This window comes from Topomyia yanbarensis, chromosome 1 (genome assembly GCF_030247195.1).
Source record: "Topomyia yanbarensis strain Yona2022 chromosome 1, ASM3024719v1, whole genome shotgun sequence".
NCBI classification, from domain to species: Eukaryota; Metazoa; Arthropoda; class Insecta; order Diptera; family Culicidae; genus Topomyia; species Topomyia yanbarensis.
This window is the reverse complement of record NC_080670.1, coordinates 104,195,076-104,211,024: the sequence shown is the minus strand read 5'-3', so window position 1 is coordinate 104,211,024 and position 15,949 is coordinate 104,195,076. Positions and strand designations below refer to the sequence as shown.

The 15,949-nt window shown below is 45.1% G+C and overlaps 1 protein-coding gene across 1 annotated transcript; it reads right to left on the bottom strand.

Annotated features, from left to right (window-relative positions):
• Positions 1 to 3,841: 3,841 nt before the first annotated feature.
• On the bottom strand, positions 3,842 to 5,128 carry LOC131696442 (uncharacterized). Its single transcript, XM_058984982.1, has one exon. It carries the CDS (start codon positions 5,126 to 5,128, stop codon positions 3,842 to 3,844), a length of 1,287 nt encoding a protein of 428 aa, XP_058840965.1.
• Positions 5,129 to 15,949: the final 10,821 nt, after the last annotated feature.

The window sequence follows — 15,949 nt, the reverse complement described above, 5'->3', positions numbered from 1 at the left end:
ATATATACATACATAAACACGAAAAGACATTTTCCGATCTCGACGTACTTAGTCGAATAGTATATGTGACTCGGTCCTCCAGGCATCGGTTAGAAAGTCGGTTCTTGCAGCAATTGCATAACCCTTCTATATGAGAAAGGTAAAACTATTGTTCCCACTCTTTTATATCGGATTGTGTTCCTAGTTTTGAGATAAATTTTTCCTCTTCGATTTAACATAAAAAATATTCCACCACTGTACTTGCTTTAATGTATTCAAAATGTGAAAAAATAAATTGACGCTGTCAAGCTAACGCATTTGTGCCTATAAAATAAGCGAACTGATTAGGAAAAAATGATTCAACATTTTTAAATAGAGCATACTTCCGAAATATTTTAAGGAGCTACATTGTTCGGCACAAAATGAATATCGTTTACTTCGTACCAATTATTTTTAACACATGCACAAATAGCTTGAATTAAGGTACTATCAACATTTTCCATTTCGGGAATAAAAGGAGCGTCGTCTCATTCGTATTACGGCTAGTTTGACTTGAAGTGCGTCTTGTTGTACACCAAAAACGCAATACATTAGGTATAAAGCTCTTTAGACGTTTTTGCAGAGTTATTTATTCTGTTTTTACTTGAAGTGAAAGTGAGCCAGGTTCTAACCCCAGCTGCTGTCAAAATGTTCGAAATAGAAGCGATTGGGGATGCAACCTGACGCAGGTTCGGGGTCAAGCAAAAGCGGCATTAGTTTATCGTCTTAGTTTGAAACTAGAGGTCTATAAAGTTTAATTGTTATCTGAATGAAATAACCTAAAATATTCATCCTTTTTTGATACATATCAAATCAATAAGTTTGAACGATATTAGAAATCGTCCTGTCCCTTTTTAACTATTATCGAAACAACTTAATCACATTTTCTGCCACAGCCAACCTCCGGATTTGTGCTGCCGACAACTTTTCACCGATCATTCTGGTCGTGGTTTTAGTTCAAATTTCTTTTACGCACATTTTTGCGATAACATAAAAACCAATAGTTTCTTCCAAAATTCTAATCATTCTACTACATGTTTTCGAATACAGTAGTTAGGAGTCTTGACACTAATGATCCGTCCTATCCCAGGTACGAAGGGTGCCTTACCGTTTGCACCACAGGGTAAAGAAGATGATTCAAATTTATTTATAGCCATGCTAATAATTATGTACAGTCGCAATAATTGATATAATGCAAGATTTTATCATGCTATCATATCGGTTTACTTGTGCTAATTTACTAACCTTCGTTTTTATTAGAGAAAGAATAAAAACCATCATCAACAGAAACATAGCTTTACATTATGATCATCAAAAACGAGCGCTAGACCCACTGCGTGCCATTTGTGTAGTGATCATGTAGGATATATGTGTCGGTTTTGCATTTTGCGCTTTGTGCGGAGTTTCGTCACCCCAACTCGGTTGATTTTTTGCGCGCGCTTTTTCGACCTGAATTTCACTATAAGACCAACATCTGTTGGTGTATAAGACTAATAAATCTAATAAATGGTCCTTGCAAATCGGCAGCTTTAGGCCCTGTAACAGAGACCACCCCGTCGTCTGCAAGTTGCCTTAGCGTGCATGAATTGGTAAGACAATCGTCAATGTCATTCACGTAAAAATTGTAGAGGGGACTTAGACGCGATGTGGTTAAATCGCCATGCGAAAAGTTCATGTGCTTTTCAGACAACAGATTTAGCAAAAAGTTATTTAAAATCGGTGAATGTTCCGCGATCGTACTTATTCGCGGAGAAATGAATTGACACTGGTACGAGCATCAGTGCCAATAGCTAAAGCTTCGCTCCCGCAGAAGCTCTCTCGTTATTAGTTTCGAATTGAAAGGACTGGGAGACTGGCCCGAAACCCAGTCTCCGCAGGATGTGAAAATAATGACTACCACGCTGGACTGTTGTAACAAGACTAGTTTTATTCTTCGTAAATACATTTCACACTTCTAATCGGCTACGCCGATTCGCTGATTCAAGCGCTTTTATGCGCTTGGTCTTCTGTCGCCATCGCCATAGTAAGACGATGACGACGACGATCACCAAGAATGCTGCGTCGACGGAATACGACGCCACGTCGTGAGAGCTCAAAGAATTTTCCACTGTTATTGTGTCGCCGAATGGCTACATGTTGCTGGCTTGGTGCTACTTTGTAATTGGTCGTTGGATCGGCGGTGCGCGTGCAATTTATCGCACCACCAAGCGGATGTTTGTTTTCATTGTTTTATGCTGATTGTTGGCCTTTCGATCGATGTGTCGCAAAGCTACCGTGTCCGAGTAATTTTATTTAGTTACTAGAAATACGGACCACAGCACAAGTGCTGCAAATACTCGTTTTGCCACTTACGCCAAAATTGACCTGTTTGCTGTTGGATGCGCTTCCAGCGCATGGCGAGATTGGTTTCTCCTAAGTTGCAAGATGGAATAGGCATTGCCGTCATGGCTCTTCCTATCAAGAAATGAGCTGGAGTCAGGGGTTCTGGGGCTCCGACCTCAGAAAATGCTGTTGTGAGTGGCCGCGAATTCATGATGGCCGCTACCTGGTAGAACACTGTTTGTAATTCGAGAATGTTGAATCTCGCACCACGGGCAGCCGCGGTAAAGAGCATCTTCGCAACCTTTATGTTGGCCTCCCAGAGCCCCCCGAAGTTCGGGCTCCTGGGTGGAATGAAAGAAAACTTTATTTCTTTTTCAGTTGCTATTCCCACAAGCTCGTGCTGGAATTGCTCCGTGTTGTATACCTTTCTTAATTCCGCAAGTTCGCGGTTGGCTCCCACGAAATTACGGCCGTTGTCGGAGTAGATGGTCTCTAGTCGGCCACGTAATGACACAAAACGCATTATTGCAGCAAGGAATGCTCCAGTGGATTGGTTTTCCACCACTTCGATATGCACCGCCTTTGTCGAAAAACACACGAACAAGCATGCGTAAACAGTAAGCCTTGTCTTGGCACGTTGACTTGGGATGACCTGGAATGGTCCGCATAAATCTACTCCCGTATGGGTGAAGGCGGTTGAAGGGATTACTCTTTCTCGGGGCAGTTGTCCCAGCTGCTGTTCGAATCTGCGTGGTCGCGCTCGCACGCAGAATACACATTTTTGAAGGATCGCTTGTGCAGTTTTCCGTAGTCCACGCATCCAATATTTCCGTCGAAATTCGGCTAAGACTATTTCCAAACCCACATGACTATTTGATTGATGCAGATATGCTAGTATGACTCTTGAGAAAGGGTGTTCTCTGTGTATGAATATGGGATGTTTTTGTTCATTAGGCAGATCCGACAAATTGAGTCTGCCGGTAACTCGAATCAGACCGTCGTTAACGACCGGGCTGAGATGTTGTAAGGGGCCTTTCCTTGCTGGTGTGCCATTCGCAAGAATGCTCTCCAAATCTTCCTTCAAGTAAATGGAATGCATATTCCTGATAACTAGTTGCATCCCTGCTTCTAGCTCTTCAACAGTTAGAGGGCCAATCATGGCTGGTACATGATTGCCGGCTAATTTCGACATGAAATTATTTAGAGCACGACGTAATAAGGCGAAGTGCCTTCTGGTTTTTAGTAGTGAATTATGATGCTTATAATTTTGAATAAGGTCTTCGGGGCCAGAATCCGGTAGATCAAGGACTCTCGTTGCCCTAGTCGGGGATTGCGCATACTTGAATTTCTGGTCTCACTTCCAGTACGTATTGAGTGGCGTGCAGCCACAGCTGCTTTTTTGTCGTCAGCAACTTTCTTACTGTGATCCCTCGAGGTCCGCAGGATACTAGTCGGTTGGAATATATCTCCAACTCCTCTTATTGGTCAACTCTTGAATGACCTACACGCGATTTCGAACATAGATTTCCTCATGCTGTTCGTCCGAATGTATCCATGCCAGCACTACTTGCGAATCGCACCAGTAGTGAACTTTGATGTTGTGTTGCGGTATGATGTCGATCACCCGATGCATTAACTCTGCTACCAGTTTAGCACCGATGAATTCCTTTCGTGGTAAGGTAATGTCCTTTATTGGAGCTACTCTTGACTTGGCACAGAGCAGATTCATTGCTTTGTTGCCTTGAGAGTCTATTGAGTACGCATAGATCGCGCCACCGTGAGCGCGTACAGAAGCGTCCGAGAACCCGTGTAATTCCAGTTGCACGGCGTTGCTTGGGATGGCTCGACGAGTAAAATCTAACTCCGCAAGTTTTGGCAGTGTTTTCTTTAACTGCTGCCATTCATGCATGATTTCCGCTGGGATTTGATCGTCCCATTCGAGCTGGCTTTTCCACAAGCTTTGTAACAGTATTTTTGCAGTTATGATAACAGGTTGCATCATACCTAGCGGATCGTACAGTCTGAGCACCTCCGATGCCAGCTGTCTTTTAGTCATAGTAGTTTTTGACACCATCCGGTCATCACGCAGAAACCGAAATGTGTCCTCTCGTGGGGACCATGCGACTCCTAATGTTTTGATGATATCATGATCCCCTATGTATATTTCCCTTTCCAAATCTTCGGAAGGAACATCTTGTATGATAGTGGGGTCGTTCGACGCCCACTTACGAAGCGGGAAACCTCGTTTCATTAACTCGACTTCCGCTGCCAGTCGTTGTTTCAGTAGTCCTTCTACTGAATCTCCTCCCATCATGAGGTTATCCACGTAGAAGCATGTTTGGATGATTTTCGCAATCTCTGGTTGATCCAGTCGGATTTTTTCTCCGACTTGATGTAGGGCACGGCATGCCAAGAATGATGACGCTGCTTCGCCATAGGTCACCGTCTTCAAACGGTACGCTTGAATCGCTTCAGAAGGATTGTCCCTCCAGACAATGCACTGGAACCACGAATCGTCCTCGTGTACGTTAACTTGTGGATACATTTTTGCTATGTCGGCTGTGACTACTTTGTCATGACAACGGAAGTCCAGAAGCAAGTCAAACAACTCTCTCTGGATGACAGACCCACTAAGTTGAATGTCGTTTAGTGAGTAACCGTTTGATGTTTTCGCGCTAGCGTCAAACACTACTCGCAGCTTAGTCGAAGTTGAGTCGGGTTTAACTACACAAGAATGAGGTATGAAGTACTTAATCCTCTGCCAGTCGTTGGGAGCTACCACTTCCATGTGATTCAGTTTTCGGTACTCCGACAAGAATTCCCGGTATTGTTCATATACTTCCGGTGTTCGGGTAAGTCTTTTCTCTAGATAGAGCAAGCTTCGCCTGCTCCGATGAGTCACCCAGGTTAACGGGTTTGTTCTTGAAAGGAAGACGAACGACGTATTTTCCGTCTGCTCCAATCACAGTATTTTGCAGAAAATGCTCCTCGCATATATTGACTCCGTCGTGGGTGGGCTTCGCTTTCGCAGAAGTCACTTCCTCTAGAGTCCAAAATCGTTTGAAGAGAGCGTCTAACTGCTCGTCGGGCTCCTCTTCATCCTGAGCTGCCTTCGCGGCAGTGCTAGAAGTCGCAACAGCCATGATTGTGGCCGTCCGTGGTGATCGTAAGGAGGCCAGTCCACCAACCAACCATCCTAGCGTTGATTCTTGCAGAATCGGACCCCCTTCGCACCTTATTTTCCTGGGGGCCAAAATTTGAAACAGGACTCTAGCACCGAGTATCATTTCAGTGCGTCGTCGTTTGTAGAACGTAGGGTCAGCCAGTTCAATATTTCCTGGTACTTCCACGTCACCAGCCTCGAGTTGATGGCTCGGCTGGTCGTCTAAAAATTGCGAGATCACGATTAGATCGAGTTCCGTTCTGAACTTACCACATCGTGATGAAATTTCCGTGGTAATTTTCTTTGAAGTGTTGACTCTTCGGCCAATTCCTTTGATGTGAACATCGTTGTGTATGTATGATAGCCCTAGAGTCCGAGCTGCATCCTCCGTTATGGACTCCACTTGGCTTCCAGAATCCAGCAAGCACCTGATTTGGTACCAATTGGATGATCCCAGAATGTTGATTTCAGCTGTCGCTAAAAATACATATTCATCTTCTAGTCATTTCAAAGTACTCGTGGTCATTCGTAACCCAACTTTGTACCGGGAAACAAGTGCTTTTTGTTCTCTCCGGTGTGGTTTAGTTTTTTCGGTGGTACGAAGGTGCTTGCTGTGGCAGAGGCTGCAGTAAAGCATTACTAATAAACAGTCCCGCGAGTGATAATTGTTACCTGCGATATCAGTTAAAGTAGTGCAGTGAAGTGCGTTACTAAACATTTTTCTTGCCTGAAAGACGGCTTTGTTTAGACGAGCTATATCAGCTCTACTGTGTGAAGGTCACGCGGGTGACGGATAAAAGAAACGAAGGATCAATTCACCTACCAGCTCGTCAGGAACCAACTGGTGAAGTGTTTCGTTTTTTACTTTTCTTATCGATTTTTTTCTTTTTATTGCTTTTGATTTTTTATTTTGATTTAAGTTAAACAGTGCGGTCGAGCGTGTTGCTCCCGCAACAAAATGGAACAAACAGAAGGATCACCCTCCGAAGAGGAATATTATGAAGAAGAACGTATATCTGATACAGAGACAGATAATGTTATGGTCGATCCACTTCCCTCACTTTCCCCCAATGTCTCACAGCCCCCCCGAGTCAAGGTTTACCAGGATGGATCCGCTGGTCCTTGGGTGGTATACTTTCGGCCCAAAAATAAACCGTTAAACAGCATAACTGTTGCACGGGAGCTGACAAAACGTTACTCGGCCGTAACCGAGATTTAAAAAGGTCAGTCAGATAAACTGCGCGTAGTCGTTACTGACTTGAAACAGGCCAATGATATCGTTAGCAATAGCCTCTTTACGCTGGAGTATCGCGTCTACATCCCTTCTCGTGATGTGGAGATCGACGGTGTGGTAAGTGATGCGGGTCTAACTGTCGATGATCTGATGAATGATGGGGCTGGCCGCTTTAAGGACCCTAACCTTCAATCAGTTAAGATTTTGGAGTGCAAGCAATTGCACTCAAAGTCCATCGAAGATGGTAATTACTATCCATCAGACTCGTTTCGCGTAACCTTCGCCGGATCTGCACTTCCGAGCTACGTTGAAGTGGGAGGAGCTCGTCTACCTGTACGCCTGTTTGTACCGCGGGTCATGAATTGTTCCAATTGCAAGCAGCTAGGTCACACGGCCACCTACTGTAGCAACAAGCAACGGTGCGGTAAATGTGGGGAACGCCATGCGGATGATACTTGCAGTAGGCCCGCTGAGAAGTGTGTTTACTGTGGGGAGAATCCGCATGCACTTTTGACATGCCCAACGTACAAACTTCGCGCGGATAAACTGAAGCGATCCGCCAAAGATCGCTCCAGACGCTCTTACGCAGAAATGCTTAAAAGAGCTGTTCCACTTATCTCCGAAAACCCATTCGCTCTCTTGCCAACTGACGATAACGCCTCTAACGACCCTTGCGAGGGGCATTCTTTGGCTCCGCTTGGAAACTCTAGGAAAAGACCTAATCAAAACTCACCTGAACTTCCTCGTAAGGGTCCTAGGTTGTCCCAAACAAGGGTACAAAATAAAAATAATTCATCAACTGGAAGTGCTGCTACAAATCCGAAGATAATACCTCCTGGTTTTGGGAAATTGAGATACAACCAGGAGTTCCCAGCACTCCCCGGGGCACCAAAAATCCCAAGTGCTCCAATTTTACAGTCAGAAACTCAACCTAAAACGGGATTCCTTAAATTTTCTGACATTGTGGACTGGATATTCACAGCTTTCAACATTACCGATCCTATGAAAAGCTTGCTGGTTGCTATTCTACCAACAGTAAGAACATTTTTAAAACAGTTGACTGAACAATGGCCCCTCCTTACAGCGATCGTATCCTTCGATGGCTAACTTATTAGACGGAATCAGGGATCTGATCACTGTTTTACAGTGGAACTGCAGAAGTATTATCCCCAAAATTGATTCATTAAAACACTTGCTAAATTACAATCATTGTGATGCATTTTCCCTATGTGAAACATGGCTAACTTCTAATATAAACCTCAACTTCCACGATTTTAACATTATCCGCTTGGATCGAGAAGACTCATATGGGGGGGTACTTTTAGGGATCAAAAAGTGCTACTCCTTCAATCGAATCAACCTCCCTTCGACGCCAGGCATTGAAGTTGTCGCTTGTCAAACAACAATCAAAGGCAAAGATCTTTGCATTGCTTCTATTTACATTCCTCCTAGGGCCATGATGGGATATCGAAGATTCTCCAACGTGATTGAACACCTTTCCTCGCCCCGCCTGCTTCTTGGAGACTTTAACTCTCATGGTACGGGGTGGGGCTGTCTATACGACGATAATCGATCTTCGACAATTCAAGACCTTTGTGACAACTTCAATATGACAATTCTGAACACAGGGGAAATGACACGAATTCCTAGACCACCTGCGCAAGCAAGTGCACTGGACATATCTTTATGCTCGACATCACTACGGTTAGATTGCAAGTGGAAGGTAATATCTGATCCCCACGGTAGTGACCACTTACCAATTGTAATTGCAATCACCACTGGTTCAAGACCATCGACACCAATCAATGTTCCCTATGACCTCACACGAAACATTGATTGGAAGAGCTACGCTGCTGAGATATCCAAAACTATCGATTCAACACAGATACTTCCCCCGGAGGAAGAATATAAGTTTTTGTCCAACTCGATTCTCGATAGCGCGATTCAAACTCAGACGAAACGAGTACCCGACGTGAACACCCAAAAACGTTCTCCCAACCCGTGGTGGGACAAAGAGTGCTCAGACGTGTACGCGGAGAAAGCTGCCGCGTATAAAACCTTCCGGAACGACGGGTTAGTTGCTAGTTATCGAGTGTACGCGATATTAGAAAAGCGAATGAAAAATTTAATGAAAGCTAAGAAACGCAGTTACTGGCGCCGGTTTGTCGACGGGTTAACAAGAGAAACATCGATGAGCACTCTTTGGGGCACGGCCCGACGTATGCGAAACCGAAACAGTACTAACGAGAGCGTGGAATATTCAAACCGTTGGATATTCGATTTCGCCAAGAAGGTTTGTCCGGATTCCGCCCCGGCACAGAAAATCTACCGCGCCGCGTCGCCTTACAATACCGCGAACCAAACACCGTTTACGATGGTGGAGTTCTCACTTGCTCTCTTATCATGTAACAATAAAGCCCCGGGGCCAGATAGAATTAAATTCAACTTGTTGAAGAATCTGCCAGACTCTGCCAAAAGACGCCTGTTGAATTTATTTAATAGGTTTCTTGAGGGTAACATTGTCCCACATGACTGGAGACAGGTGAGGGTCATCGCCATCCAAAAACCAGGAAAACCAGCCTCCAACCACAATTCGTATCGTCCGATTGCAATGCTGTCCTGTATCCGGAAGTTGTTCGAGAAAATGATCCTGTTTCGGCTCGACAATTGGGTCGAAACAAATGGCTTACTGTCAGATACACAATTTGGCTTCCGCAAAGGCAAAGGGACGAACGATTGCCTTGCGTTGCTCTCAACAGAAATTCAAATGGCATATGCTAACAAAGAGCAGATGGCATCAGTATTCTTGGATATTAAGGGGGCTTTCGATTCAGTTTCGATCAACATTCTTTATGAGAAGTTGCACCAGCATGGTCTTTCGCCAATTTTAAATAACTTTTTGCTAAACCTGTTGTCTGAAAAACAAATGCATTTCTCGCATGGCGATTTATCAACATCACGATTTAGCTACATGGGCCTTCCCCAGGGCTCATGTCTAAGCCCTCTCCTCTACAATTTTTACGTGAATGACATTGACGAATGTCTTGTCAATTCCTGCACGCTAAGGCAGCTTGCAGATGACGGTGTGGTCTCTATTACAGGTCCTAAAGCCGTCGACTTGCAAGGACCACTGCAAGATACCTTGGACAATTTGTCTGCATGGGCTCTCCAACTGGGTATCGAGTTCTCCACGGAGAAAACTGAGCTAGTCGTATTTTCTAGAAAGCGTGAACCAGCGCAACTACAGCTTCAATTAATGGATCAAACTATTGCTCAGGCTTCAACATTCAAATATCTCGGGGTATGGTTCGACTCTAAAGGTACCTGGGGATGTCACATTAGGTATCTGAAACAGAAGTGCCAACAAAGGATCAACTTTTTCCGTACAATAACTGGAACATGGTGGGGTGCCCATCCAGGAGACCTAATCAGGTTGTACCAAACAACGATATTATCAGTGTTGGAGTACGGATGTTTCTGCTTTCGCTCCGCTGCGAACATACACTTCATCAAACTGGAGCGAATCCAGTATCGTTGCTTGCGTATTGCCTTGGGTTGCATGCACTCGACCCATACGATGAGTCTCGAAGTGCTGGCGGGCGTTCTTCCGCTGAAAAATCGATTCTGGGACCTCTCATATCGATTGCTCATTCGATGCGATATTCTGAACCCATTGGTGATTGCAAATTGCGAAAGGCTTGTCGAGCTTAATTCTCAGACCCGATTCATGTCCTTGTACTTCGATTACATGGCACAGAACATCAATTCATCTACATATAACGTCAACCGTGCTCATCTCTTAGATACTTCTGATCCAACTGTATTTTTCGATACATCCATGAAGGAAGAGATTTGTGGAATTCCGGATCATATTCGCCCACAAGTGGTCCCAAATATTTTCTATAACAAATACCATCAAGTCGACTGCGCCAAAATGTTCTACACTGACGGATCAATTCTCGACGGGTCCACAGGCTTCGGTATCTTCAACGAAAATCTTGCTGCCTCATTCAAACTCAATGATCCTGCTTCAATTTACGTCGCAGAATTAGCTGCCATTCAGTATACTCTCGGGATCATTGACACCCTGCCCTCAGACCATTACTTCATCGTTTCGGATAGTCTCAGCTCCATTGAGGCCATCCGTGCGGCGAAGCCTGGAAAGCACTCACCGTATTTCCTGGGGAAAATACGGGAATATTTGAGTGCTTTATCTGAAAAATCTTACCAGATTACCTTGGTTTGGGTCCCGTCACATTGTTCTATTGCGGGCAATGAGAAGGCGGACTCTTTAGCCAAGGTGGGCGCATTAGAAGGCGACACTTACGAAAGACCAATTTGCTTCAACGAATTTTTCAGTATCTCTCGTCAGAGGACGCTCGATAGTTGGCAAACCTCATGGAGCAATGGGCATCTGGGACGGTGGCTACATTCCATTATCCCGAAGGTATCAACGAATGCTTGGTTTAAGGGGTTGGATGTGAACCGGGACTTTATTCGTACGATGTCAAGGATCATGTCCAACCATTACTCGTTTGACGCGCATCTCCGTCGTATGGGGCTTGCTGAAAATAATCATTGTGTTTGTGAGAACGGCTATCACGACATCGAGCATGTTGTTTGGCTGTGCGCAGAGTACTGTGTTGCCAGGTCCCAACTAATAGATTCCCTTCGGGCCCGAGGTAGATCACCCTATGTGCCAGTCCGGGACGTCCTGGCAAGCCGTGACCACCCCTATATTTTTCTTATCTATATCTTTTTGAAAACCATTGATGTCCAAGTTTAATACATTTTACCCTCTCTCATTCACAGTAGAATCTCACCAACCTATCCCTGTATCTACAATATGGCATTGCTTCACGAGTCTTCGGTGCACACTCTTCTTGATAACCGTCTATCCAGAACATCATGACATACCGCACATGCAGATGATATAGAGTGCCAATAATTATCCGTAATATCGACCCTCCCCTCGCCCCTGCGATTACAGGCTGGAAACTACAACACTACAACAAAGTGTGCATATCCGCCACAATGATCAATCAGCAAACGACGATGTCAATTACACAATATGTATCCCACTTCCTACCTTTTTCCTTTACTTACTTACTTACATAAGAGGGGAGCAAGCCGCCCCTAAATACGGCTTTCCCTTCCCCCACTAACATGTGACATGTAATATAAAAAAAATGAATTATCGGCCTCGTTAAGCTACAGCATTTGGGCCTAAATAAACGTATTTTAAGTTAAAAAAAAAAAAGTACTCGTGGAAGCCTGAGCTGCCACGTCCGTTAGGGGCTTCTTTTTCGGAGTACTATTTTCCGAGTGAAGCAAGGCATGGTGTGGTTCTCCGCACTCGGGACATTTTTCAGTTGATTTATATTTAGAAACTGCATGGCCCCATGCCAAGCAGTTAAAACATCGGCCGGTCTTCTTGACCTTGTCCCACCTCTGAGAGATGGTTCCGGATTTAAATCCGGTGCATTGCCAGATTGGGTGACCCTTGTCACCGCACGCAAAGCATGATTGTTGCTTATCTTGGTTGCCACCGTTGACCTTTGAGTTGTTGGCCTCGGGTTTGCTCTTTTGCACCTGCGCGGATGCTACTGTTTTGACATGACGAGTCTTTTGCTCGTCGAAATCCGAGTGGCAAGCCAACTGGTTTGCCCTTTTCTCGAGTTCTTTTTTGAACTCGAGCCATGAGTAGATGCGGTGGATGTCCAACCTCTCCTCAATTTTGGAGGCGGTGTCGGCATCCAAGCGAGCTTTTACTAGGCTTACTAACAAACCGTTCGCGACGCAGTCTAGCTCTGCAACCTACTCGCCTTCGATTTGCTTAGCTGCGTGGACCGTGGTGTTCACTGCATCAATGAGAGACATAATGGCTCTCGCGTTCGGCACACTGATCTTTTTGAATTTGATCAGCTTCAAGAAGTAGCCTTCGTAGACTATACGCTTTTTATAGAATCGCGTCTCCAACTTAGTCCACGCCTCAGCGAAGCTGGAGCCGGAATTTTTCAAGGCCTCGACTGAGTTTCGACCCGGCTCAAAATGTTCTAGCCACTTGGAGAGGAACGCGAACTTGTCTGCGTCCTCCCCAATCGTCGCTATGCGCTTTTCAAAGCGCCCTTTGAAGGCCAACCACTCCGTTGGCGAACCGTTGAATCGAGGCAGATCAATGCGTGGCAAATGATCTGCCCGACTAGCTTGCTGTTGGAACGTTTGTACCATTACGTACAGGCTTGGGTTTTCTGCGGGTGTAAACTTTTGCAGTAGCCCATCCAATTTGCCCTAGGCCATCACATAAATCTTTGTTAGAAGAGACCTACATTCTGCCATTGGCCCAGTTTCCCCGTCCAATTTGAGGAGCACCGTACAGGCTTGTTTATACAAGCCGTCGACCACGTAATATTTGTTTGCACTTCCGATCGACCCGACGGCCGATCGTTTGCACTCTTTTCTAGGTTCGCTATGATGTTCTTCAGACCCCCTTCTAGGGCGGCCAAATGGTTCTTTAAGATTTTGACGGTTTCGTCGTCCATCTTCACAGATAGTTTTCGGCCTCTCATGGCGCACTTGTGTCACAGTTTAATTTTCAGCCCTTAAGGGCGCACGATTTTCACCGAACAGTTTTTCGGCCTCTCAAGGCGCGTGATCGATTTTCACAGAATGGTTTTTGGCCTCTCAGGGCGCACTATTACTGTTTAGATTTTCAGCCTTTTGCGGCTCACTATTTTCACTGAACAGTTTTTGGCCTCTCAGGGCGCGTGATCGATTTTCACAGAATGGGTTTTGGCCTCTCAGGGCGCACTATTACTGTTTAGATTTTTAGCCTTTTGCGGCTCACTATTTTCACTTAACAGTTTTTGGCCTCTCAGGGCGCGTGATCGATTTTCACAGAATGGGTTTTGGCTTCTCAGGGCGCACTATTACTGTTTAGATTTTTAGCCTTTTGCGGCTCACTATTTTCACCGAACAGTTTTTGGCCTCTCAGGGCGCACTATTACTGTTTAGATTTTCAGCCTTTTGCGGCTCACTATTTTTAGGTTCCGCCCTGGGGGCATTCCATTCCACTTGATCGTGGATAGTTTCTAGAAGATCAAGCAGTGCCTTTTGTTACATTTCGAGATTCGGTCGACGAAATACAAAAAATATTTCTCAGAGTGCACAATTAGAACCAGAACGCAGCCAGTTCTAAAAGAGATGCACGATCTATCTTTCACACGAAATGATCAAACATATATCGATCCCGCTCTTGTGCCGCAGCGAGGATCTTTGGTCTCAAAGCCGCATGGATAGGTACAATTAAAACAGTCTGAACAAAAGTAGTGTGTGGTGAACAGCGCATGCTGTTGAAGGTTTCGCAACGTGAGCAATTGAGCCAATCGGATCGCAAATTTCTACTGTACTCTGGACAGCACAGCTATTAAACGAAAGGTAAACCGCAGTACATCATTATACAACTGATCTTAACTTGCTGTATTTGAAGATTCAAGGCATACACGTCATTTCGATAATCGAACACGTGGAAATCGATCTCCCTGAAATCCATTGTCATCACGCCAATTATCCCTGAAAGCTAACAGTTAATGCTGCCAATATCGTGCCTATTCTAACGTGTTGATTACAGCTTTCTTGCATGTTCAGATGATATCTGGGTCGTAGCATCGATCAAAGACCACGTACAGTTCAGATGGAAAGAATTGCTGCTTGCCATCTCAAGGTCACTGGTAATCCGACATAACCATTAACTCTGAATGGGTTTTAATCATTTCACATCATCTAGAAGCACATGGAAAGAGCAATGGCGGCTGTTACTACTTTGTCATGACAACGGAAGTCCAGAAGCAAGTCAAACAACTCTCTCTGGATGACAGACCCATTAAGTTGAATGTCGTTTAGTGAGTAACCATTTGATGTTTTCGCGCTAGCGTCAAACACTACTCGCAGCTTAGTCGAAGTTGAGTCGGGTTTAACTACACAAGAATGAGGTATGAAGTACTTAATCCTCTGCCAGTCGTTGGGAGCTACCACTTCCATGTGATTCAGTTTTCGGTACTCCGACAAGAATTCCCGGTATTGTTCATATACTTCCGGTGTTCGGGTAAGTCTTTTCTCTAGATAGAGCAAGCTTCGCCTGCTCCGATGAGTCACCCAGGTTAACGGGTTTGTCCTTGAAAGGAAGACGAACGACGTATTTTCCGTCTGCTCCAATCACAGTATTTTGCAGAAAATGCTCCTCGCATCTATTGACTCCGTCGTGGGTGGGCTTCGCTTTCGCAGAAGTCACTTCCTCTAGAGTCCAAAATCGTTTGAAGAGAGCGTCTAACTGCTCGTCGGGCTCCTCTTCATCCTGAGCTGCCTTCGCGGCAGTGCTAGAAGTCGCAACAGCCATGATTGTGGCCGTCCGTGGTGATCGTAAGGAGGCCAGCCCACCAACCAACCATCCTAGCGCCGATTCTTGCAGAATCGGACCCCCAACGCACCTTATTTTCCTGGGGGCTAAAATTTGAAACAGGACTCTAGCACCGAGTATCATTTCAGTGCGTCGTCGTTTGTAGAACGTAGGGTCAGCCAGTTCAATATTTGCTGGTACTTCCACGTCACCAGCCTCGAGTTGAATGCTCGGCTGGTCGTCTAAAAATTGCGGGATCACGATTAGATCGAGTTCCGTTCTGAACTTACCACATCGTGATGAAATTTCCGTGGTAATTTTCTTTGAAGTGTTGACTCTTCGGCCAATTCCTTTGATGTGAACATCGTTGTGTATGTATGATAGCCCTAGAGCTAGGACTCTGCATCCTCCGTTATGGACTCCACTTGGCTTCCAGAATCAAGCAGGCACCTGATTTGGTACCAATTGGATGATCCCAGAATGTTGATTTCAGCTGTCGCTAAAAATACATATTCATCTTCTAGTCATTTCAAAGTGCTCGTGGAAGCCTGAGCTGCCACGTCCGTTAGGGGCTTCTTTTCCGGAGTACTATTTTCCGAGTGAAGCAAGGCATGGTGTGGTTCTCCGCACTCGGGACATTTTTCAGTTGATTTATATTTAGAAACTGCATGGCCCCATGCCAAGCAGTTAAAATATCGGCCGGTCTTCTTGACCTTGTCCCACCTCTGAGAGATGGTTCCGGATTTAAATCCGGTGCATTGCCAGATTGGGTGACCCTTGTCACCGCACGCAAAGCATGATTGTTGCTTATCTTGGT

Bases quoted from the DNA above. Each gene is read 5' to 3' on its own strand.
- LOC131696442 (XM_058984982.1), bottom strand. From the start codon at position 5,128: ATGGAAGTGGTAGCTCCCAACGACTGGCAGAGGATTAAGTACTTCATA.